General features: G+C 34.0%; 1 protein-coding gene across 1 annotated transcript; it reads right to left on the bottom strand.

The window, feature by feature from the left end:
- Window positions 1–3: 3 nt before the first annotated feature.
- LOC129257544 (uncharacterized) lies at window positions 4–20,271 on the bottom strand. The gene is made up of 17 exons (XM_054895895.2): window positions 19,853–20,271; window positions 17,699–17,976; window positions 16,050–16,294; window positions 15,477–15,623; window positions 14,623–14,685; window positions 13,590–13,699; window positions 12,805–12,912; window positions 12,252–12,345; window positions 11,656–11,786; window positions 10,672–10,758; window positions 10,217–10,332; window positions 9,512–9,590; window positions 8,849–8,938; window positions 7,624–7,728; window positions 6,399–6,557; window positions 4,157–4,218; window positions 4–3,982 (listed from the first exon to the last, which is right to left on the bottom strand). The coding sequence occupies exons 1-17, from the start codon at window positions 20,039–20,041 to the stop codon at window positions 3,898–3,900; spliced, it is 2,148 nt and encodes a 715-aa protein (XP_054751870.2). The 5' UTR covers window positions 20,042–20,271; the 3' UTR covers window positions 4–3,897.
- Between the last annotated feature and the right edge of the window lie 5,505 nt (window positions 20,272–25,776).

Raw genomic sequence — 25,776 nt, 5'->3', positions numbered from 1 at the left:
ATATGACTTCAAATCGTGATTTTATTCATTTTCTCATCAATAAAGTTTACAAAATATACTCTGCATTTACAATGCACAATGACTAACAACAGTGCAATGTTTTAATTCCCACACGCATGCACAAGTTCACAATAACTGCAACTATTATAAACTCACTCATCAGCCATAGATCTTTGAAATAATCCTTTAATAAATATCAAATCAAATAAATCTGTCTGAGTGACAACACAGGTATAGTATTTCCTATGTGTAAGACATGAGAACTATACATTTAAGCCAAATAAAGTATGCTGCACTTAATACAGCCATGAGAAAAAGTTTCTGAAAACATGAAATAGGAACCGAAAAAAACATATATATATTTACAAAATAAGGAAATATGAATAGCTTTCAAGGGTAGTACTGATGGAAACTTCATTAATTTTCATATCATTACAAGTTTTACTTGCATGATTCAGCTCCACTAAAATATATATTTTCCCTCAAAGTATGGTGAAATATAGAAACTGCCGTTATAATATATATTTCTGTTTCTTAAAATGAAAAAAAAAGTCATGCCTGTATTCAGAGACATTAAAATATTCAATGACTGAATATGCTTTTTGTAAAATCTGAATATCAAATGACAGGAAGAACATTGGCAATAGTAACACCCTGGAAACATGCTCCTTAGAAATAAGTCCACACATTACACACTCTTTCAAACACTTTGTTTTAAAACCAAAACACAATTGGAACCATAAAAAAATTATAATTGCTCTGATTTCACAAACTGATGATCAAACAAAATAGAATAATAAAACACACATTTATTTTATGCTCTTATTAATGGTTGAATTTTCACCTGACATTCATATGGTCTTTCAAAAACTTAAAAATAGTATTTGGTATATAGTCTGGAAATTTCCTGGTTTTAGTATTCATGTATTAAGTTTACTTCACTTGGGCTCTTGATCTACTTTTCATCACTGAAAATATGGTTTAGAATTATATTTTTTTCCACTTGAAGAACATTTGAACATTTCCTATAAAAAAAAAAGTCAATCATAACTTTTTTGCTATACAAATTTCATCATATTCTTAGCATCCTATGAAGAAATTTAGAAGCATATATTTTCCATACATGTGCATAATGGTAGCATAGAATTTTTTTTCAAAGAAAGCAAATATGCATGAGAGGCAGCCACACAGTCCAGCCATTCAAGATCTTTTTAAAAAGAGAAAATATTTCCTGCGTATGAATGAAATTTGCACACTATTTATATGTAGGTACAGTGAGAGACAAGAAGGTACATTAAAATGGCAAGACATTATTTCATAACGGCAGCAATGTTTGTCATAAAATGGTGTACAAGGCCAAACTAAAAAAAACATTTTAAAAAAATATCATACACACCATAAATCGGATTGAACTTTGTTTATGCAACTTTGTGCTGAAGTCCATTTTACCTATATATGTATGTAACTGTATCAATCAAGTAATTTTATATTGGGTTATCAGTGAAGTATGCATGATTTTTGCATACATTACCATTATTATTGCATTAAAAAACCTGAGGAAATCAAGGCCGTGGTATTATTTGGGGGTATCCCCCCTCTAGTAAGTTGATCTTGGAATTTCTTAAGTTAACAAAAATATGTAGGAAATAATTTGAAAAATGTATCAACAAAAAAAAAGGGAGACATTTGTGAATTTCTTTCATTTACAGTACTCAAATCAATGGATGCAATTGGGACACAGCACTGGTGACAACTTCTGTATTTGGAATCTTCTGCAGTTGAATCAAGTCACATGTCAATATTTTCAATGGCAATTGTGTTTTGGAGGATTTTTTTATGTGCATATTTATGTTTACCTCAACATAAGTTAAATAAAATCAAGGTATCAAAGTATTGACTGCAAATTCAAGATTTTCAAATTGGCACATTCACTCAAAACATTGATGGCACACTTTTTCAAGGTGATTAATTCATGTAGTATATTACAGACACTACTACTTATGTAACAAAGTATATAATTATAATATACCTACCTGGACCTTATTTAATATAGAATTAAATTAGAATCAAACTTCAGAAAGAAAGCAATGCTTTAACTACATGTATCTAGAAAAATTGTGTAGTGTCCCTATACTGTGTACCAGTGCACACAAATGAGCACACTGATTAGTCAAATCAGTGACACATGCACAACTCTATATGATTTGAAAGGAATATACATGGAGATACCCCCTATTGATACTAGCTGATGACATAAATGCCTTTTCAGAGTTGTGTGCATGGATGAGGAATATAATTGATTTCAGTTAAAAACATGTTTCATGAGAGGGTCCTAGTTACTAAAAGTTTATAGCCCCTAGGTCCTTTCAAATTGATCACAGAAATGCAGCAGAGTGACATTGATTATACTGATACTACCAGTAGGAATATAATCTGTTGACTACTGGACTGTATAATCAAGTCCCTGATGGTTGATACCATAGTTGACCCAATGCTATAAACTTAGACTGCATGTTTATAAAGTGACAGTTGTCAAGTCATTCACCAAGTACGAGTCATTTTATGATTTTAACCATACAGTGAAAGCTTGACCAAAACATCAATTAGTTAATATGATATGAGAAAAAATATAGATCTTACAAGTCTATGATGAATTTTAATGAATTTTCGTTCATGAATATTGAAAAGAAGCTTTGCTGAATAAGTATGTGAAATGAATGAACAAATGAAATAATTAATCATTAAAGATCAATGAAAAATAAAAAAATAAATATACTCAATACCAAGCACTGATGAAAATAAAAATGTTTAGTGATAGCAAAAGAAAATTTACATGAAATAAAAGTGTTAAAAAAATACACAATTGACAAAACAGTTTTTCATATCAACTATACATGTATTTCATAACAGGAGTGTTTCTATGAGTTCTGTTAATATGAACAACATATGTCTCATTTGTTTATAATGGGATAACTGAAGCTTTCTGTGCGCCTTTCTATTATGACAACTGCTTACAGCCTGAAGTTCAAGAGGACAAATATTTATATTGAAGTCATTACCTTTGATCATAATCATATCATGGATATGCTCCACACAATCTTGTTATCATGGTGGTAACTACTGATAAGAAAATTACTCTAAAACTTGGTGATAAAAACATCAGTCTTGGAGCCTTTTGTTAAGGCCTGTTGCAGTATTGTGTAAAGGGTCTGATGCAGAAAGACAACATTCATCAGCTGCAAAGCATCGAGCCATCAATCGCAGCAAGATTTCCTTTCTAATCTACTATCATTATTGTAGAAGCGTATCAGGAACCATACGGAGCGGGAGAACCCATCGTTTTTATTGGTCAACTGTCATAAGATTGCACCCCAGTAAAGATTAATGAATATTCATGCAATTACCCTACCGATAAGATTCAAAAGGCTCATCAGATGGCTTGTGAGTATGCAGGTTTCGTGAGCCTTTATTGTTTCTTTACCATTGCCATGAAATTACAAAAGGACAAAACAAGTCAGTTGAGCCTTGTCAAAAGGGAGATAAAAATAAAGGCAAGGTGATAAAATATATTTTTCAAAAATAAGTCAGTTGCATGTCAATGCCTAAAACATAGGCAGGAATGTACAAGTAAACAAATCATCAAGGTTGAAAATGCCCTCAACATAATTTATTATGTTTGGAGCACTGCGATTGTAAAAAGGCAAAGATCTTGCACAATACCTGGCTGCGTAGCATGTATTGTCGCACCTTTACAGATTTTGTGCAATCCCAGTCGGGAAAGTAAGTACAATAGATTTCATTAATGTGTCCATTACACTCACTAGATTACATGGCAGGATGTGTAATGTGCTATAAAATAACATAGTATTTGTATCATTAAAGGGAAGAAGCGCTAGATTAAGTGACCCTACTTGTCAATCTGGGTGGAGGTGCCTTCCAGCTTGGTAGCATGAGCAGTGCTGAGAGGCCATCTAACATAGGTCTGAAATAGTGAGAATAAGAGATAAATTTTTAGGAGAAACACTTAATAGAAAGTTTCCTAGCAATCTCTCACAGAAGTTGGCATGAAAAAAGGGGAAAGCAAAAAGCAATGAAAATATGCATGTTTCTCACCACACACTAGGATATAATAATACAGAACTTGTTTTAGACTTACCTATATGGTACAGTTCTGTGTTTAATCACTTTGGTTTGCCTGAGTGCTGTATCTAGTTGCTCCTACAGAATAAAAATAAAAATACAAGGATAAGGCGAGGTAAATTGTAAGGCGTAGTTCACCTGAACTTGGAAAATCTCTTTTCCTTTCTAAGATTTTTAGGAGTTAGTACCATGGTTCAGTTTATATAATATTCATGAAGTATCCAGCAACAACACTAGGGCAGTATTTTCATACCATTTTATTTCAAAATATTTTATTTTATCTTTAAAAATAAAAATGTTATTCTGAGATCACATTTTATCTCCCAGATGAAATACAAAACATGAAATGTTATCCGTTATACATTTTTATCTTGCCTAACTAAAGTTGATACACAACAGAGCAGTGTCTGCATTGACATATCCATTGCGTATCTAACCATAGCAACACAGATGATATGCTTGCGCCCATGTTACTGTGAGGAAAAGATAAAATAAGTTTAAAATATACTGATTTAAAAATTGTTTCATTTCTAACAAATACTTTAAAATAGTCCATTTGAAAAATGATGAATATTGTCAAGTTGCTCTTGTCACATTGGCCCAAATTCACAAAGGTGGTTCTTAAAACCATCGGTCGAACCCATATTTTATGCAGGTTTTCTGCTTAAAATTACACTCATTTACCGGGTATATTAAAAAATGTCCAATGCTGATGCGCTATTTTCACAGTGCGCCAAATTGACACCTGTTGCCACGGTTATCCACGCTATTTTATTCACGAGTCCACTGTTTTGAATTAATGAGTCCACTCTTCAAACAGTAGACTCATTAATAAAATAGCATACTTAACCATGGCAACAGGCGTCAATTTGGTGCACTGTGACAAAAGCACGCATCAGCATTGGACATTTTTTAATATACGCAGTAAATCAGTGTAATTTATACAGGAAATCTGCCTAAAACATGGGTTCCCCCACTGTTTTCAAAAAGCACCTTTGTGAATCTGGGCTATTAAGTCTGTGTAAATCGAATGTCAAATCCAGAATTTTGCACCTCAAATGATTCAAAGAATAACAAAATTATTAAAACATATTTACAGATTGCATAACAAAAAATTAACCTTGTACTCTAGGTTACTTTGCTCAACCTTGTTTGATATCCATTAATTGAATACCTGCACAAGTTGGTTATTTGTCATTCCTGGATAATAAATCCCCTACATACCAGCAACTGTGAAAACTCTGAGTGTATTGATTCCATTGCAAAGATAATATAAATGCATAAAGCTTTAAAAAAGGGAAAGGCCGCATAAATTTCTATATAGCTATTCATATAAAATTTATCTCATTTCCATACCTTGCTCAAATTAACCATGGCATGTCTTTATATTCAAACTAATAGTCAAATTGAATTCTCTGATATCATGTATCATACAATTTATGGACGGCGAATCTGTGGGTGGTGGGAACTGCACAACCTCCCCCCCCTCGAATTTGTAAATTTGTACAGCAACCTTTTGGACTTTACCCATAACTGGAACATGTTCTAAGATGTGAAGTCAACTACACAGGGATATATTACGTAGTAGAAGAAAGGGTCACCAGTCGTTCATAAAGTTATTTATAACATCCGAACAGCTATATGAAACGTCCACCCAGTCATTCTCGCCTTAAGTGAAAAACAAAAATCTGAAGAAATAACTGCGCTTGATGCCATTGACTATATACAAATAACCCTAGGGCCTACAATCACATGAACAACTGTATGTAGCACAGGGGTGAAAATTAAACTTACTGTAAAGTAAAGGCAAGCTTCTCTCATTTCAGTAATACTAAATGGGGTTTGCCCCCCCCCCTTCTGAAAAAAAAAATGCTGCAGTGGCTCATCTATTATATAGCAATGATCAGCATTCAAAACCCGGCAGGAAAACAAACATACCATCACCTTCAAGGGGTCAATTTGTAGAAAACTACTATTCTAAATATACTGGAATCATAAATTAACCAGTGTTGAGTAAGACCATCTTCTAAAGGGATGTCCGTGAAATTAGATTCAAAGCGAGTATAGCTATCAGGTTGGTGTTTTCAAAGAGCTATTCATAGTTACAATTGACTGCTGATCTTTTCTTGTGTTGATGATACACACCAAATTTAGCGTTGGAGTTGATTTAGTGTCTAAGAAGGGGTTCCGTTCTTGAAGTTGCCCGTAACTTATAAACAGCTTTATGATACAGCCATCAGATTCACTACTTGACTGACCTCACTAACATCTAGTCCCGAGTCCCACAGGGCCTTCTTGATCTGAACAACAGACAGGTTTCCTGTGGCTTCTATGTCCTGCGCCAGACAATGGCTCAAGATCCTAGACTGGTTGTCACAGATGAACTGGTCCACCATGGCTGCTACATGACTTGGGGGCTGGAAGAGGATCAACACAAAACAAAATAATGCATCAAAGACATGGCATTCAGGCATGCTCTTCTGTTTTCAATGACAACACCTATAACCATAATTCAAGGAAACATTTGGTATCGGATAAGTTGTCAGACCTAACAATTTTCCTGGGTCATGATTGGCTTGGAAAAGACAGGTGTTTGACAGTTAAAATAGTGACTGTGTTGGGTCATGACAACCTGTCATGGCATCCTTCACTTTCATAAAATATTCCCTGAAGTGTCTGAGAAAACTTAATATTTCATATATAAGGGGAGGGGGGTGATGGTACTCAATTTAAAAATTTGGTACAGTAAGCTTATGGGAGAGGGTTGTTTCATCCCCCCCTCTTAGACGGAACAAAAATCTCAACAAACGGCTGCCCATGGGTACATGCAGGTAAGTTTGATGGTAACATCGTTCAGATTTCCAAATCAAAATAAATTTTGCATTACACAAGTTACTATGTTCTATCGAACATGTCACAGATCACCAATAAACCAAGCCATCCTTGATACACTTCAGTTTGGATATGGTACTCCATTGAAGTCTATCAGACTTCCACCTTGAAACCTGCCATACCATTTATGTATTTACCAACATACATTCAGTGTCTGCTACCTCTTACATGACATGTTAGGTTACATGAATTATGTTGGCAAGAGGGCAGTATTACATGTTAGGTACTGCACTATGATACCTTTCTACTCTCATTCATAATAATGTAAATGATGCATTGCTGATGTATTGCTGGTTGCCTTGATTTTAAATTCATACCAAATGCTCAAAATGGTACAAAGTTTGATTCCTGACATGACATGGGTGACAAATCCTGCCCAAACATTCATTTTTTAGACTTTAAAAGGCATGACAATTTTTAATACATACAAACATTGTTTGATACACTTAAGTGTCCATTTGTCATCGAAGCCTGATCGCATTTTTCATCCCAAGAAAAATATGGTTTCCTCTTGATTTGTACATTCTGAAAGTTTATTTTTAACAATTTCTCAAAGAATGAATATAGCACGGAAGGAGTGGATATACTTACTATGTTGCGTTTATGACCGTCAACATCAAGCTTAAGAACATGAATGTCCTTAGCTTCCATTACATCCCGAATCTTCTGATGAATAATCAATGGCATTGGGATGTTCTACAGGGGAAACAAACAGAAGGTGGCTCTCATATGACTTGCGTTAATGGAAATATCAGCGATACAAATAAATAAATAAATAAATATTTGCATGTTTCTAAAGGATTTCAAAGCATTTGGGTAAACTAACCATTTAATTATATTGTGGAAGAAGTATTACATTGTAATAGTTGTCAATCAATTTAACCTGAAAACATATTTGCAAAAGTGAAAGGAAGATAATTTTACAGAATGACAAAAAATATTAGGCCATGTGTGCTGTAATATATATATATATATATATATGAGCTTTATTGTATCCCTGAAGAAGACGTATGTTTAACGTCGAAAATTTGGAATTCAAAATAAACTGTTGGAACTAAGTACAATGCATTACCACTTTGCCTCATTAATATATATATATATATATTAAACAAATATATCAGGATATGAGAAAGTATAGTGGAATTATTTATCCGAGGTTGGTCTGGCAATTACTATTTTTCCCGAGGGGCAAAGCCCCGAGGGAAATATAGTATTTTTGCCAGTCCAACCGAGGATTAATAATTCCCACTATGCTTTCGAATGAAACGCCTGATATATTTGTTTTATGTCCTACTTTTAATAATTTATAACCAAAATCTATGCGCTGAGCATGCAAAGTCCTGTTACTTGCGTTGAATTACCTACTTTTCTCCGAGCCACCGCGCTCAGCGGAACGCAGATTAGTGTCTGCGCTGACGCATCGCGCTGGACTTGCGCGCCCGGGAGAGAGAGCGCGCAAGCCGGTGCGCCGAGATATCTAGTTTTGTGAAATAATGACGTCAGAATATTGGTATATCCAAAAATATATCGAGGTCTGACGTCACGCAACATCATAGTTGAAATATATTCGGTCACATGATGCTACTTGAACCAATCACTATACAGGATTCAATCTATGTAGGATATAAATATATATATGACAATGTGTTTCTTCATATGATAGTACATGACACTGCAGCATTGTTCTTTCCAAGAAACGATAGGAATAGAAGAGCATCTATTGAATTCATGGAACAATGTAATAAAAAATGTGGTTTTTGGTCAAAGTGGTAATGTTGGTTATAAGAGGGAAAAATGATGGAGGTATTTGGCTTACCTGTAATGCTACTAATCTCAAGGTGGGATTCAGTTTGAAAGCTTTACACAGTGCCACCATTCCTTCATCTCCGATGGGATTGGATGTTAACTGTACAAAAGAAATGATCAATCTATTTAGTAAAACACACAAAAAAATATTATATCAATTACAGGATAGGACTATTATTAAATCCACTACTTATCAAAGGTCCTGCCAAGATTAAAGATCAACACTTGTAGGAAAAAATGGTGGATAAATGGTAGGTTAACTAAATGGTGACTAATGACACATTAGATGGGTAGTATGTACGGACGTTTTAATGAGAAATATAAAAAACAACAATCTAAATGTGACACACAGTATATGAGCACCCAAACAATAAACAAATGTCTGAGACTGATTTTTACCATAAAGACATGCAAGATTTATTTTCCAAATGTGTTGCAAACTGTGTTGCAATGGTAATAACATAGGGCAAGGGTATTTATCACCTTCAGTGGTATTCTAGTGTAAGATGCTAAATTCAATAATCACATGTTTTAAGAAATAAAAATGTACAGATTTCAGCTGATATACATCAACACTATTTGTTGCAGAAAATATTAAAATGTGGCAACATACAACTATACATCTTTCAATGTAAAACACACGTCGTTTATTACAAAATCTAAGTGAACTTACCAATAGTCCAGCTAATCGAGAGTTCTTTTTTATTCCAATTGACAGCTTCTGAGCACCAACACTATTGATGTGATTGTAACTGCAGGAAAAAGAGATAACACTGAAAATTGTATCAAACTAAATTTATATGAGAGAAGATAAAATGAAATCTAAAATGTGGCTCCATCTATTCCTGGCATTTCTTTTCATCATGTTTAGCACTTTTAACTGATTTCCCCATATTTATTCTCCAAGTTTCCCAAAGACACAAAAGCCCCTTATTTGATCAGTACCTTCTCAACTGTCTGGTGACAAGCAAATTCAATATCTCAGAGAAAATTAGTTTCTCCAATATTTGATATATCCTCTTTCATTCCAAGTGTCAAGTACCTTAATATTCGTATGTTTTCCCTATGTTAGTTTATGCATTTCGTATAGAGAGAGTGATTCCTTAAACTTACTGTATCACAAGAAAATCAGTCTGTAGCCTAAATTCTTTAATTTACTTTTTTCACCGTTGAACAGGGGCGGTCATTTTCACCTTACTCCCCCTCCCTCCCCTTTGCATGATTCAATCCACCCTCTAACTAACCTCCCTACTCTTGCCTCTTCCATGTCTTTTTTGGCAGTTCCCTCTTAGAACCAACCATCCTGAACTCAATAGCCCTTTTTAAAATATTCTTTAAAATTCATATCCACTTTAAACATTTATCATTTGGCAGATACCTTAGATTTAAGATTCGTAGTCCTGTATTTATCTTGAGAGCTCTCATGAGTGCAATGCATCCTGGGACTGACACGCCATTGTTTGAAAGGTCAAGAACCTCAAGAATAGTGTTGACCTATATTTGAATGAATACAGAGATATTAAAAAAATGTCAAGTACTAAAAGGAATATACAACATGTTTTTCATGATTGTTTTTAAGAACTTTTAAGATATGGAAAAACAACAAGTATGAAAATGAAAATGACATGGCATAGGGCTTATATGCATGAAATTTACTAAGTATTGTAAAAAATATTGGTAACTACATGTACCCCAACATGATAAGCTAGTTAGTGGTGTTATCATTTAGTTACCATTGAAGTTGAAGTTACTGCTATCATTATTTTCATTCAACCATGTTTGTATGGGAAATGGAACTATAGAGGCAAATATCACAAATTAAAAAAAAATCACCTTGAGAGCATTAGCCAATGCTGCGATACCTTTGTTCCTGACAGCATTCCATCTCAGATCCAGATAGTTCAATCCATCATTCACTGCCTGCAAAGAAATATATACCAGGTGATGGGCAAACTATCAGTTCCGAGGAGAGCTGGATGTAGAGCTATCATTCTGAAGCTAAGCCGAGGAAAGATAACGTGTACCTCCAGCTCACCAAGGAAGAAAACAATATTTATATTTCTCTACAAGATCATTTGAGTTTAGAAATTATACAACACACAAAGTTCTAAATCTACCAGATGTAACATTGTAATAATGTCTGATTTCTATACCCTGTATTTGTATTTTTGTTAATCACTAGTGAGCATTGAATTTCCATCTATTGGACAATAAATCAAATTAAATCGAACCAATGTAGAACATGCAAAACAAGTCAAATTGATTCAGATTAAAACCACTTTTACTTAAAAGTTGTTGACTCACTAAGACCATCAATGATCAAACCAGGGCTCCGTAACACAATGGTTTGCGATGTATTGCAAATATGTAAGAACCACATTGATTGGTTCCTGGTCAGTATTTTAAACCAAATGCACGTGCAACATTGATCTTTATTGGCCAGTCCATTTAGCGATTGATCGCTAATCTTTGTGTTACGGAGCCCAAATCAAATGGTCATGCTATATTGGAGAAATCTGCATATGTAGCTTAACATGAATTTTAAGTCCAACCCAAAAGTCTGAATCAAGCCCCAATCAAATTTCAGCCCAAACTATGTGTGTCTTCACATAAATTAAGACAGGTTTATTAAATTGTACAAGAAAATTTGCTGATTGGTGGAATATTTTGTACAGTATCCTGTAAGTGATTTCACAGAATACTTTACTTTCTGGAGATTTGGCCAATCAGATGAAAGGGTTCAGTAGCTTATACCAGTTGTCAAGTGAAAATCACTGACAACTGGTTTTATGAAATCCGATCCAAGATCAAACTCACCAGTCCTGAGCCAAGGTGTATCCCAGCCATCTCTCCTAGTTCATTGTAACTCAAGTCAAGTTCTGTGAGTGTTGCATTGTTCTTCAATGCTTCTGCTAAGGGCATCGCATCTTTGTCCGTCAGGTGATTTGCTGATGGGGATCAATGGTGCAGAAAGATAAGATGATGAGGACTTAGTTGTCAACAATTGCTTAATCAAGAATCAATATTGGTAGAAAATCGTTAAAAAAAAATATATATAGAATGATTCTGAACATTGTATGACATAAAAATAATGTTTGAATACATGGACATCCTCTTTCATGGTGCATGTTTTTATCCTGGTGCAGTGAAAAGAATGAGCAAAATATAATTTTTTTTTCATTTATTATTTACATATAGTACTGCAATTTTCCAATAGCAGCCCAAACTACTTACACAAGATAAATACTGCAAGAAATTGAAACGAAATTGCATTCTAATGACATGGAAATACCCAGGCCTATTAAAATACAATTTATTAAAGTCCTATGTTTTAAAATAAATATTGCATTTCAGTATTCAATTGATAAATGTTCAATATAACAGGTTTGATGATGGAGAGTGATGGATCTCACCTCGTAAACAAAGGGTTTTCAATGTGTAGTTGGATTCTAACATGTCAGAGAAAGCTGTGATTCCTCTTCCACGAACCAGGTTGTGAGATATATCCTAGAAATCAAACGTAACTGTTGTTAGTCACACAGAATAGAACTGAATTGAAAATTTCAGCATCCAATACAGGAAATTTGCCTTTCATTGGTGTATTATAAATACATTGATAATAATAAGATGAAATGCAAAAAAAAAACATCAATAAGTTCATTGACAAAAATCTGCAACACTGCTGGAGAGTACTTGGCTAGGTACTCTCTGAATATACATTATCCTGAAATCAAGCAAGTGTTCAATGAAAAACATTTGATCAAGTTTCTACCTTAAAACTTTCTATTTTTACCATTAAACTATGAAACATGAAAATGCAAAACATTTGTAAGGCAGTAAGCTCATGAAAATTACACTTCATGATAACAAGACCCATATGTTTACATGGGAGATGAGGTGTCTGAGATGTAATTAGAATGTCTTAGATAAAATCAAAGTAATATATCCTGAGTAAAGAGTACTTACAACTTTGGTGATATTGACATTATTTTCCAGCATGGTTGCTATAGCAATTCCACTGTCATCCTGGAGATGATTATCACAGAGATCTAACGTCTCTATCATTGAATTGTTCTGTGAATAAAAAATAAGATTTTTTTTTCTCCAAAAAGTTAATGGAATAAAATGACTTCACAGATATCAAGCACATACTTATTTGATACAAAATTTCTGATACAATTTATGACTCGCCATATTTCTCTCTTGAAATTATATGTCCATTTATATAGCGCAGTTACTATGTGCATATACTCAACTGCGCTTTGATACTTGGTATCATATTGTAACCAATTTTATAATATAATCAATTCATGTCTCTCAATGTCAGCTTTTTGAAGAAAGTATTACACACAGAGTAGATCACAACATTAATTTCTTTACATCTCTTTCCATTGTCTATACATCTAGACGACATTCATGATATTAAATTGAACATTGTTGGTTTGGCTAGTAAGCATGAGACTATGGTTGAAAGAAAAAGGGAGTTTTTATCCTTGTGTATGTAAGGCTGTACAAAATAACAAAGTACAGACAAAAGAACCTTGACATTGCATTGCATTTATTGTATGATTGCTCCTGAAATTCTCTTTTTTTGGAGAAACTTCATAAGGTACACAATTTTAAGTTGAGTGAAATAATTTCCTGCAGTAACGGGCAGAAAATGTGAAACTAATAATGTTGGTGAAATCTCTCTTTCAGCTGAATACCCTGCCTTTGAAGGTTGATACATATATAAAAGTATTCCCACTTACCTTCATAGCTTTGGTAAGTGGAACAATGTTCTGTGCATCAAGGTAACGATGTCTCAGCTGAAAGGCAGGGTCTGTCAAATGTCTCAGAACGTAAGAAGCTGGATCAACACCTGGAAATGAAAAGAACATTATTAAAACAGTACCAGATAGCATTCTTAGAAAAACTCTACGTCCAATAGATTTGGTTTAGTGTGCTATTTTTCTGTATTTTATAGTCAATTTAAAAAAATGGTTGATCTGAGATTAAAAAAAAAAACTTCTAAGGCTTACCTTATAACACATTACTCATTACTTTGCAACTGTTTTTCATTTGTTACTTCCGTTTCCTAATTTGCTCATTCTGATGCAAGAAACATAATTAAGAAACATTATGAATCAAGCACAATTAATGTTTTATATTATTGCTATCATCATTATTCTGGATTTAAGAATATTACAGTGAGTTAAATAATTTTAACTAGTTTCGTAGGCATAAGTAAATGCAATAAATATGCAAGTGGGGCTGACGTAAGAAAGAAGATATATTTTCTTCTTTTGGGGGGGAAAGGGAAAATTATTGATCATTCTAACAGAAATAATCAGTATACAATGTGCAAAATGTTTCATAGAAATATGGTTGATATGATTTCATTTGTTTATTCTTAGAGTGAGAAAGGGAAGACATTGTCTATTTTGGGATAATGGAAAAGGGTTATATATACCATATATCAACTGCCACAATGTTGAGTTTCTATAAGTTTGCATTTTGAGTTTCATAGAAAATCTGTTAATGTATATTTTGTTAGATGAACCCTCTATTTCAATCATTTTTCTATTCTTAAATTTAAACAAAGAAATATAAAACTTTTGAACAAAACATAATAGATATATATATATATATATATATATATATACCGTATATACTCGCAAAATCTGATTTATAATTCATTGGAAACTGATTGATAGCGACTTAATGATATACATCCTGTAATAAATCCTGTATTGGTACATGTATTTTTCTAAACTAACACCAAATACAGGGAGGTAAAATTACCTTCTTCTTTGCACTTCTGCACATACACTTGCCTGCCAGAAGCATCACGTATAACTCGAGGCTCTGTTGTTTAAACAATAAAACATACATGTAAATTTTAAACTTTGGAATTAAACATTCATATTGCAACATTACTTGGAGTATATACAACAGCGACATAATTACTGGTTATATTACACTTAAATTCCCCCCTTACAAAGGTCACTTTATCAGGCAAGAGTTAGAGAGATATATAAACAAATGCAGATAGGAAAATATCCACTTGTGATGGAGTGCAGCGGACAAACCTGAGGTTGGCAAATTTTACTATTTTATGTATTGAAAATTCATGTTTTGTATAATAATATAATTAATACACACAAATTACTGTCTTTTCTAGAGATTTCTTTTTCTATTCTGATTTGTCTACCACTCGCATCACAGATGAAAGTTCGTTAGCAAAAGCGTCATTGAGATAGTTGAACATACCAAAACAATGGTCAATTTTCATGTTTTTCAGACCTTGGTCTAATTCAGGCCCTTGAAATCCACAGGAACGCAGCCGCCGCTCTTAGAAAAATTTGAAGTTGCAGACAAAAATTGTGGAAAAAAAGATAAGAAATTTAGTTGGCTTATTTTTTTCAGGATTTCGAAGATTGCCGAAGAGAAAAATCATGCCTGCTTTATATGAATTAAATCATGCTTTTTCAATTAATAGTTTTTACATTAAATCCTTTATATATTTCATTTATATCTAACAATCCTTAGAAGTCATTATCTCATCAATATGGAAAAGGTCAATTATCTGATCAAATGAAGAAAAAAAATTAAAATGAAAAGGTCAATAACTGATCAATTAGATAAATGTGACTCACTAGGAGGGAAATGTTCTTCAAGATCAGTGTCATAGTCATCCTCATTGTCATCAGCACTCATCATCTCTTTAATAGGATCTTTCAGAACGCGACCCTCTTTCTCTCTTGATGCTTCTTCATCTTCATTGGGTGTCGCTGTGATGTCATCTGACACAAGAAAAATTGAATCAATACAATGAAATCAATATAAGCACATACGATCATGATGTAAACACAGTTTATTTTTAAAGAAATTTGATTTATTTCTATAGTTTTTAACTAAATGGAAAAAAAGAAAAACAAAATATAAAGTGGTGCAATTTGGGAATGTTTCCTTTCGCTTTCCACTTATCAAATGGATTTTAAAAAAACCTTTATATAACTGAAAATGATCTGCTTAATATTGCGTCAAGAACTGTGAATCCGTCCAGTATTGTTTGATCTTTTTGTTGGTACTACGCAATTTTAGCTTGCTTTGAACGTGTCAAAACTTACTATGGTCACATAACAATTCACTTCAAAGTTTATTTTTCTTCCAATTATTGATCATCGAAAAATCTTGAAAGGCTTTAATAGAGTTGTTCTCTTCCTGACCTGCGGTTGTTAAATGTTCATCCCTGGTATCTGGGGTTGCGGATGAACTTCTTTCATCATCCTGTAATTCAGTGATAGACCATGGTGTGCTCTGCCTCCTCTCATCCAAAATGGAATCACCCAAACTAGATCTCCTGTTGTGTGGTAGTATGTGATGGCCAGGAGCACTCGATGCCCTCAGAGGGGAGAGTCTCTTAGGACTGGGGGACCGCTTGCCACGTCTATGTGGACTTTTACTTGAGGACCTTTAATGACGAATATGATAGAGCTTCATTTCATTTTTTGTCTTTGTCTTTATATCAAGTTCACGTCATTCCTTCAAATATAAATAAATTATGGTATATATAAACAAAAACCTACAAGGTTTTCCCGCTCTGTTTTAGCAAGAGTGAAGTTGAGGGGCTTCACATAAAAGAAGAAAGGACTTTGTTTACTTCAATAACGTAATATAGAAAAGGGGATTTCAAGTTTGGTATTAATGCTGGTGTTGATACTGGAGTGATTTTTAATCATCTCCATCATCAAACCTGTTATATCAAACATTTATAAATTGAATAATTACTGTAATGCAATACTACCTCATAACTTATTTAACATGTTAGAATGAAATTGTACAGTGCATAGTCATTATACCAGAAATAAAATGAAGTATCACATATGCTATCACAAAACAATATGAAATGCATTCTTTTAGAAACAAAGCTCTGTCAATATGGAACTCTCTGCAATCAGATATAACTTATATAAAAAGTATGAATTTATTCAAACCAAAACTTAAAAACCATCTTATTTCCCATGACTCAAAAGTGTGAACATTGATGCAAATTTATATTCCACATTATTGTCTAGGCTTATGCGGTTTTTTATGTTTTTGATTGTCTTTTCTTATGATCTTTTCATATTTGAGGTTATTTTGTTGTTTTTGCTGTTTTTTTTATGCCATCAAACTTTTGCAATGTTCATTTCCATCTCAATGTCAATTATTCTTTTCCTATACTAATTTATCTAATGTTGTGGTGGCTGTCAAGACAAACCCTCTAGGGTTTTATAGCCATTTTCCATTTGTAATCATGAAATTTCATCTGCCAGTTTATCATTGTATTATTGTATTTTGATAACCACATTCATACCTGTTGATGTAACTTTTTAGTATAGAATGGAATAAAATAAAATTGAATTGAATTGAATCAAACTTGATGTGAGGCTGGTGCTGGGATTCAAGAAACATAGTGTTAATCTATCAATAATTTGTTGCTTTTTTAAATGAACATTTTGTTTAAGGTGAGGTAACTTGGATTTAGATGAGGCAGCCTTACTGTCACCTTCAAGTTACAAACACCAACATCATACTGTAACTCAATCAATAAGTCAGGTTCAAAGAAACGTATGGTTTATTTCTTATCAATAGAGGTACACTTCCACAATAAAGCCAATAGATTTTTTTCTTTCTACATTTCTACCTTTCTCTTTTCCTTGATAAATCAGTGTGGCGATCTGTTATCCCGTATTAGCATCGTCCCTTAATATAGATTGTACTGCATGACAAAACTCGTAACAAATAAATCACTGAAAGTTCACTGCCTGAATAATTAAACATCATTTAAGTTATTCAAAATGTAAAATATAAACTAGATGCGTTTGCTTCTCACCTGCTTGGGGAAGCAGTTTTAGTTCTACCGCTTGACCTATGAAGCGTTGCCTGAGTAACATCATGCCTTGGAGACTTCCTTCTTACGAACAGAGTGTCAGCGTCGCCCCTTTCATCTACCAGACTGATCTCACCTATGTTGAGCAGAGTTGGAGAGAGGGTATCTTTCCTAGATTCCGCATCCGTGGCGACCAGATGCTGAAGGAATCCATGAGGGCTGCTTCTTTCTGGGGATGCTCCACGCTTCCGACTGGTCGAAGACTTTTTCTTTTTGCTTTTCTGAGTTTAAAAATGAATAGTAAATTCAGAAAGAGTCTTAACCTTTATTTGCATCTCTATATGTGTATCAATACCATTTTTATCTCATAAATCCAATCCACAAGAGCAAGAGACAAAACTGATTAAGATATTTCTATTAACAACATTGATTACAAACAAGTAAATAAACCACAAGTCACTACATAAAACACATATGAAACAGATGTATTATTTGTCTTGAATTACCTAATTATTTTATCCATGTAGGCAGGCCTACATAATATGTTCTCCCTGGAGAAAATATTGATAATCTCTTTTTAGCATATAACCTCCATAATCTCATAAGTATCCATTGGTTCAGAGAAGGGAAGTGATTATCACCAGACTGCACAGTGAAAAAAAGCAGTAGTCCATCTTAAAATTACATTCATTAAACACTTGAGAGAAAAGATGAGTACTAGACAGAGGCCAGTCAATATTTACATAGCATGTTGACTGTGGACAGTGTAAACACTAAATCTTGGTTTCATTCTTGGTTGTATTGACAGTAAAGACACTCAACGCTGACAGGATATCATCCAATAGTCAACCATAACCCCCTTTTGTTTGGGGGATGGAAGGGGTCAAAATTGTTTCTTCGTGCAAGTTTGGATGGAATACAAAATAAGCTTTGTAGAATAAAAGTACAAAAATGATCAAAAATAATCTCATTAAAAATGTATAGAATATAAATTCTAAACACAAATTACCAAGTCTGCGTCCCTTTTTTTTATTATGAACATCCAATCCAAATGGTATGGCTGCCTTGCTATGCAAGGAGAGGGTTGTTCCCCCCCCCCCCCCATCCCCTGACTTTATTAGGTGAAAGAAAAAAGAATCTCAAGAAATTCCTATGCATTGTGCATGCTTATAATCAACAGGTTGGTGCAGTTATAAACTTGTAGTTGATCTCCTAATTTGAAGCATGTCTTTTACTTGGATACATAAAACTGCATTTTAAGTTGTCCTAGGCTTATTTGAACCTAACCCAGGAAGCTCCCGCCCGCGCAGCGGGCGGGAGCCTAGGAGCTTACCGTGTATTTGACCATAGTCACCGGACTAGGGTGATTTATGGTCTAAATATTTCTCCAAATGAATTGTGAAAACAGAAAGTATACAATTACCACGATTATATGGATGAAGGTCTAACGAGTGGCAGTTTCCTGACATCTGGGCACAGACTGGAACCTCAAAAAAACGAAAAGTTCTCTCCTCTACCCCAGTCTCGATCGGCCATTTTGTTACGATTTTTAACAAAAATGGCCGATCGAGACGGGGGTAGAAGGAGAGAACTTTTCGTTTTTTTGAGGTTCCAGTTTGTGCCCAGATGTCAGGAAACTGCCACTCGTTAGACCTTCATCCATATAATCGTGGTAATTGTATACTTTCTGTTTTCACAATTCATTTGGAGAAATATTTAGACCATAAATCACCCTAGTCCGGTGACTATGGTCAAATACACGGTAAGCTCCTGAGCTCCCGCCCGCTGCGCGGGCAGGAGCTCCCTGGGTTAATTTGAACCTAACCCAGGGAGGTTCAAATTAACCCAGGGTGCTTGTTTCCTCATCACAATGGATTGTCTGTTCTAGGTTATTTAATAACCAAAAAAGCTTTTCATCAACTAACTGTCAAGTTATTCAAATTGAAACACCTGCCATTTTCCTTGACTTGTCTTCCATTGACACTGACAGTGCAGTTGTTCCACTGGAGTGTTTACTTTATTTGGGCCCTATTAAACGCGGTACCGGTACCCGGGTACCGGTGTCGACTCTAGACAGTAGTATTAGGCCTAGTAATCTTCATGATAAAAACATCAGAGTCAAAATTGAAGGATTTCCCAAACCTAAATAAAACTTACCACTCTATTAACAATCACATCATATTCGATAGGTCTGCTGATGCTGCTTTGCCCTTTCAATCCACCAATTGCAGCAGTGACAGAAGCCGTACGCCGACATCTGGGCCTCACGACCGGGCCAGTGGAGGGGGGAGATTCTCCGTGATTGTGCCCGCAGGCGTGGCGTCTGGCTGGTCTTGTATCGGACATTATTGATTGATTTTTTTAATGGGACACGGCGTTAAACTAATTACAAATCATGAACAAACTGTCCTGTGCATTTTCAGCTTCTTCTAGTAATTCAAATCTTCTAAGTGGATCTAAACATTACGAAATTCTTCTAACAATATCGACAGCGGTCTTCAACAGCAATCAGTTGGTTGTTAGGAAACGGAACGCGAAATCAGCTGGTGTTCCGAAAACTTTTCCGAACTTTCATTACCGGCGGATTTCGTGAAGAGCGCCAACTCCAACGATCGGAAGATCGAGGCGTACCGTATTTGGAAATATCAAGAGACACATACCGTATAATGAGAAGTTATTTCTCTTTGGGGGGTTCAAATTAATAAAAGTATATTCAATCGGCAATTCTCCATGAACAAATACTGGTAAAAAATTGAATAATTTCCATAGGTTTCAAATATACTTTTCATATTCATCTCGGCCCGCAGGTAGGCTTTTCTTCCCTCAAATAGAGTGAGCAAAATTGCTAAACAAAGAGTGGGCAGAATGTGACAACAACAAAAGCATTTTGTAAAGTTTGAAAATTCTCAACTTTGTTGACACGGGTGCATTATCAAAGGCCCTCCAAGTGTTTTACCACTATTAGACCTGAATTCTCACTCTTTTTTTTATTAAAAATTATTCATTAGGCCTATTATTACAAGAAGATGCGTTATTGCAATCTGAAAACAACAAATATAGGATCTGGTAAAAATAAAGTTTCATTATAGGCCTATTCTAGGTTCTATTATTCTTTTGTTTTTAAAACATGATAGTTTTAAGATCTGTAATAAAACTTATATCTTTATGAATTTGTAATTGTTTACGAGAATGAATAATGAATATGCAAATCCATTGACACTTTTATACGGATCCCGTTCAAATTCCAGGGGTATATGATTAAAACAAAAAACCTTCACTAGAAAAACAGAGCAATTTGTCTTTTTTCTCTAATCCTCAAACAAATATCACCTTATTCAATTAATGCAACATATTAATTATGAACGTACCTTTCTATAAATCGGCTCCATAACGGTCTTGTTGGCCCATATTAGATGCTTCTTATTCGATGGTTCAAGGGAGGTATCCAAGGAAGAATCCATCGCATAAAATAGTTTCAATTCCTCCGGTATAAATTATTATTATGTTTATAAATTTAAGTTCTAAACCATAAGTTCTAAATCATAATCATGAAAAGGAGAAATAGACAGATCGCTGATCAATATTAGTCCAACAGTCTACTAAGCTCAAGATACAAAACTGCCACTTCTAATAAAAGTCTTCAAACGGCAGTTGCGAGCAGTTACTCAGAATAGAGATGTTCGTTTCCATCGCATGAATATTTAAAGCGATCTTTGGAAGCCTTGATCAATTTGTAAAGAGATGATGAGACGAGGGGAAATAGATGGGAGGAGCAAGATGGGTAGGAGACAACGGGGGATGGCCGAGTGTGGTGGACGTGGATGTCAGAAATGTCTTAATAAAGGGATGATGGGTGAGGGAAGGAAGACAAAAGGATGAGAGATGGAAATAGAGGGAATGAAAGAAGAGAGGAGAGATCATGTATGAATGAGACAAGAGAGAGTAGAGATTCGAGACGGAGAGGGGAAGGAGCAAGGGAGGGGGGGGTAATAAAGATGCAGTCCTTTAAGAGTGAATCGTTTTGCATCGTTTTGAATGACGTTAAGAACTGATTATTTATTATTTAGCAGGTGGACTATACAGCATCAGCTGGTTTTGCATGAAAATCTGAAAATCTTACCATGCAAGCCACCACCAACAGAACTTTTGCGGTGCATGTCGCCTACAATTTGATTTATACAAAAAATAGTCTTTTCTCTTTAATTTTGGGCATGTTGCATGGGACGTCTTCCCATGAGTTTCCCCGATACAATAACCTCCCCCCTCCCCTTATATCGAAATCGCCACGGCCATATTCGTATCCATTCTCTAACCAATAGGTCCATGCTCTAACCAACCTCTCCTAGCAATATCTGCTTCAAAACTTTCTGTATTTAAAACCACTTTATGTAATTTCACTGTAAATATCTTTCGTTTCTTTTTATATCAATCATTATCAATTCGAGAATAATCATTTCGAGAATAATCATTTTGGTTATTCATTTCGTTATCATAACTCCCCAAAATAAGAATAAAGTACACTTAACTTTCTAACTAAAAAATGATATTGTACTTTTATTTCTGTAGGTTAGTTTATAGATGCATTGGTGAGAAAAATATTTACCAGTATTCCGGAAGCGATTCTCCAAGAAAGTTTACAAAATAAAATATAAACAAAGGCTATAGTTATGGATTAAAATAGCATACACCAACGTGGAGCAGTCTTGGAATCTATACAGAAACCAGAATGACCAATAATATTGAATTCAAGAAATTGTATTGTAATTCACCTATACTGCTTATTGAATTCGAGGGAATAAAAATAATGAAGCGATGCGTCCTTTTGCATCTGCCCCTCCTATTATCCCATCTCAAAGGGTCTTACTTTGAGCTATCGACTCTTTTCAACTTTGTCTGGTGCTCAGAAAAGAGGCAGGTGTGAATGAAATCGGTTGCTTGGTGATCTGAGAACCCAAGGCGATGTTTTATGACGACTGCTCAAATGTAATAAAAAGAGCGGGAAATATCACCTGTTTGGTGGGCTACCTACGGAAATCTTGTGTTACTGTGTAAGGCAGCTCTCCCACACCAAGGATATTCGTTATGATTTCATAGGCCATATTCAATTAGAAATAAGACAATATTTTTTCTTCTTTGCTGTCTTTGAAAAACTTTCTAAATTACAAGATCAAGGTATTTGAAACTGTGATTGCATAAATGTAACTGCAAATAAAAGTGGAATTACTCAGTGAAGTTTGAGTATGCATGAATTATCTTTATTTTGATGTTTTATTTATATTTTGTTGCGATTTTGTTATTTTTAATCTCTCTGTAGGAAAAAAATCTGCAAGTACTGTCATATGTGAGGAATGACAAATGAGTTTTGAAAAAGCTTGATATTTTTAGAATACTAGTATATATTTTGACCTTCAATACAGTCCTTATGTTTAGAAATAATGGCAATAAACAAGTTTTTTTAATAGGAGCTGATAAAAAGAAAATCTAAATTCATTACAGACAAGGGTTTAATATTCTATCTCTTTTTAATTTGTTATGCTTTGTTACTTTTTGTTTTGCTTTTACTGTATTTACACCTATCAACAAATTATCTATTACTGGCATTACTTCTAACATTTTTTTGTTACTATGTTTACTCACAATGGGCACATAAGAGCTTTAAAAAAGTCATGTATGTATAGAGATTAGTGAAAACTTTTTATTTTGGGGTTAACGTTATATTATGTTGAAAGGAGAATAAAACTATGCCCTACTAATACTAAGATTTACTAAAAAAAATACGATATATTTCAAACATTATGTACTTCATCATCACAAATAAACAAATCAGTCAGAAACTCAGAATCAAAAGAAATTTCTTGTATGTTTGCAAGTCAAATTTAATATATTTCGAATATAACTTTTTTTCTTCACATACACTTTTTAAAACAGTTTGTATTTGCATTGATGCTATAATATTTTACAATTACATTTTCAGTCATGTTATTCAACTACTACAATTATTTTTGTTTTTGCTACATTCATTCACAGCTCATCATTAAATGTCACTGTCCCAGACAAAGTCATATTAACATTAATGGAAGCATCTATTACAATGCAGCCCTTTACCAAAAAATACCATCTTATACATACAATAATATAATAAACTTTTCATTCATAATGTTACTGACTTTACAAGAAATCATATGACACATTTACTACAAAACAAAACTCTATAGACCCCCCTTGTATGATAATCAAGTATGGGACCCTGCATTGTAAAAACTACAGTGTTAACACAACACCAATAAGTGCTGTGAGAGGACAGCACCATCAGGTGTTTCAAATACACCATGATGTTTAAATATAACACTGGACAGATAGTTTCAATATACAAACATAATATCACCAATGGGTGTTGAACACCATAAGTTTTTACACTGGTTAATGTGGTGTGGTGCAGTGCTCTCATAACACTTTATGGGGTAGTTTCAACTTTCATTTGCAGTGTGTGTGATACATTAACATACCATTTTTTATGTGCTTGCCGTCAATGGAAACTACATTGAACATATTCTCAACAGCTAATCAAAATCAGAAGTCCATGGTAGTTAAAAGATGACAAAATTTAAAACACCATTTACCAATGTTTTGCAATGAATTACTCATTTTTTTTAATGGAAAACTTTGCTCTTAGTCAAAAAAATGGTACAATTTCAGTAGATTATCACAGTAGCATGAAACTTGCCATAATAAAACATTTTATTTTTTTTATGTGTAATTCAGCATTCTACACATCATATTTATATGATGTAGGACATATCTTAAAATTCAATAAAACAGTAAAGAATATGTTACTTGTTGTTCCATAAAAAAATTGAAGGGGTGTACTTTCAACTAATTAAGAGGATAAAGCCCCGTTATGACAGTTGCTGAAAGATCACACAATAAATGTAAATCCCTCAAAAATGAAATACCAATGAGAAGAATGCGTTCATTCTCACTTCCAAGCACAAAACACATGGTGGACAATTTCAGTATCTTATTTACAATAGGGTATGTATAAAAACAAGCACCTGGGGGGGGGGGGGTCATCTTATTATGTAGGGCTGAGGAAAACCAAAGATTAGGAAATTCATTTATGTATTTCATTTCAGCAGGGTGACCCCATCAATATCAGCGGTTAAAAGTCAATCTGGGAATATTACTCTTGAAATAAATAACACCAAGACTTTGATATTATTAATTTCCCATCACAATGATACTCTTTCCCATCACAATGATACACTGCATAATACAGCTTAAACACACATACATCACAGATGTCATTATAATTTTATAAAAATTCATATTCATGCTCAAAACAAATTATGTGACAATCTTTATGCTCATTATCTTTATAAAGACTCCCTCCTCCAAACAATATGCAAAGTAATCTTTTATTCCACACTCTATATATTTGCTTTTCTGTTGAGGTTCACATAGTACAATATTACGTTGAAAAACAATCCTAAAATGTGCAAATCACTGAAAGACAAAATCTAATCTATATTTGATTAAGAACAATCCATCAGATTTACATTTTGAGAAACCCTTGGTCTAATATTTCCCTCCTAGTAGTACATGGATTCCCTTTTATAAGTTTGTCCTGCATTAAAGACAGTTTGCTAGATGGAGATATCAGTATATTGACATTTTTTTGTACAACTAAATAACTATCTATCTATCTATGCTACCTGCCTGAGTGTCAGCTTTAAAGTATTTGTTTTATACTCAAACATGTCATGGCTTTCAGAATGAATCGCAAACAGTAATTGTACATGAAGTAGTGTTTCATAGATGGTTTCAATTATTTTGAATGATGAATGTTTCACTGAAAGTAAAATCATTCTGGCTGTCCATTAATCAAACTCAAAAAGTGACTGAGACCCACACAAGAGCATTTGATGTATACATCGTATAAGCTGTCATTTTCTTTGCAAATTCTGTGAGTAAAGTCTGTGAACAAACAATAATTCAACAATACAAAAATATGTGTGTGTCATTGTCATCTGTATGCCCCAAAAGTCTAAATGCTACTTAATACTAGTAGAGTACACGAGCAC

This window comes from Lytechinus pictus, chromosome 3, assembly GCF_037042905.1.
Source record: "Lytechinus pictus isolate F3 Inbred chromosome 3, Lp3.0, whole genome shotgun sequence".
Lineage (NCBI taxonomy): Eukaryota > Metazoa > Echinodermata > Echinoidea > Temnopleuroida > Toxopneustidae > Lytechinus > Lytechinus pictus.
Note: the sequence above shows the minus strand (reverse complement) of the source record. Positions and strands in the feature narration are given on the sequence as shown.

Bases quoted from the DNA above. Each gene is read 5' to 3' on its own strand.
- LOC129257544 (XM_054895895.2), bottom strand. From the start codon at position 20,041: ATGTCCGATACAAGACCAGCCAGACGCCACGCCTGCGGGCACAATCAC. The intron at 15,624-16,049 runs GTCAGGAAGAGA...TTCTTGTGTCAG, and splicing joins TGAACATTTAACAACCGCAG to ATGACATCACAGCGACACCC. The intron at 7,729-8,848 runs GTAAGCCAAATA...TTTCCCCTGTAG, and splicing joins TGAGATTAGTAGCATTACAG to AACATCCCAATGCCATTGAT.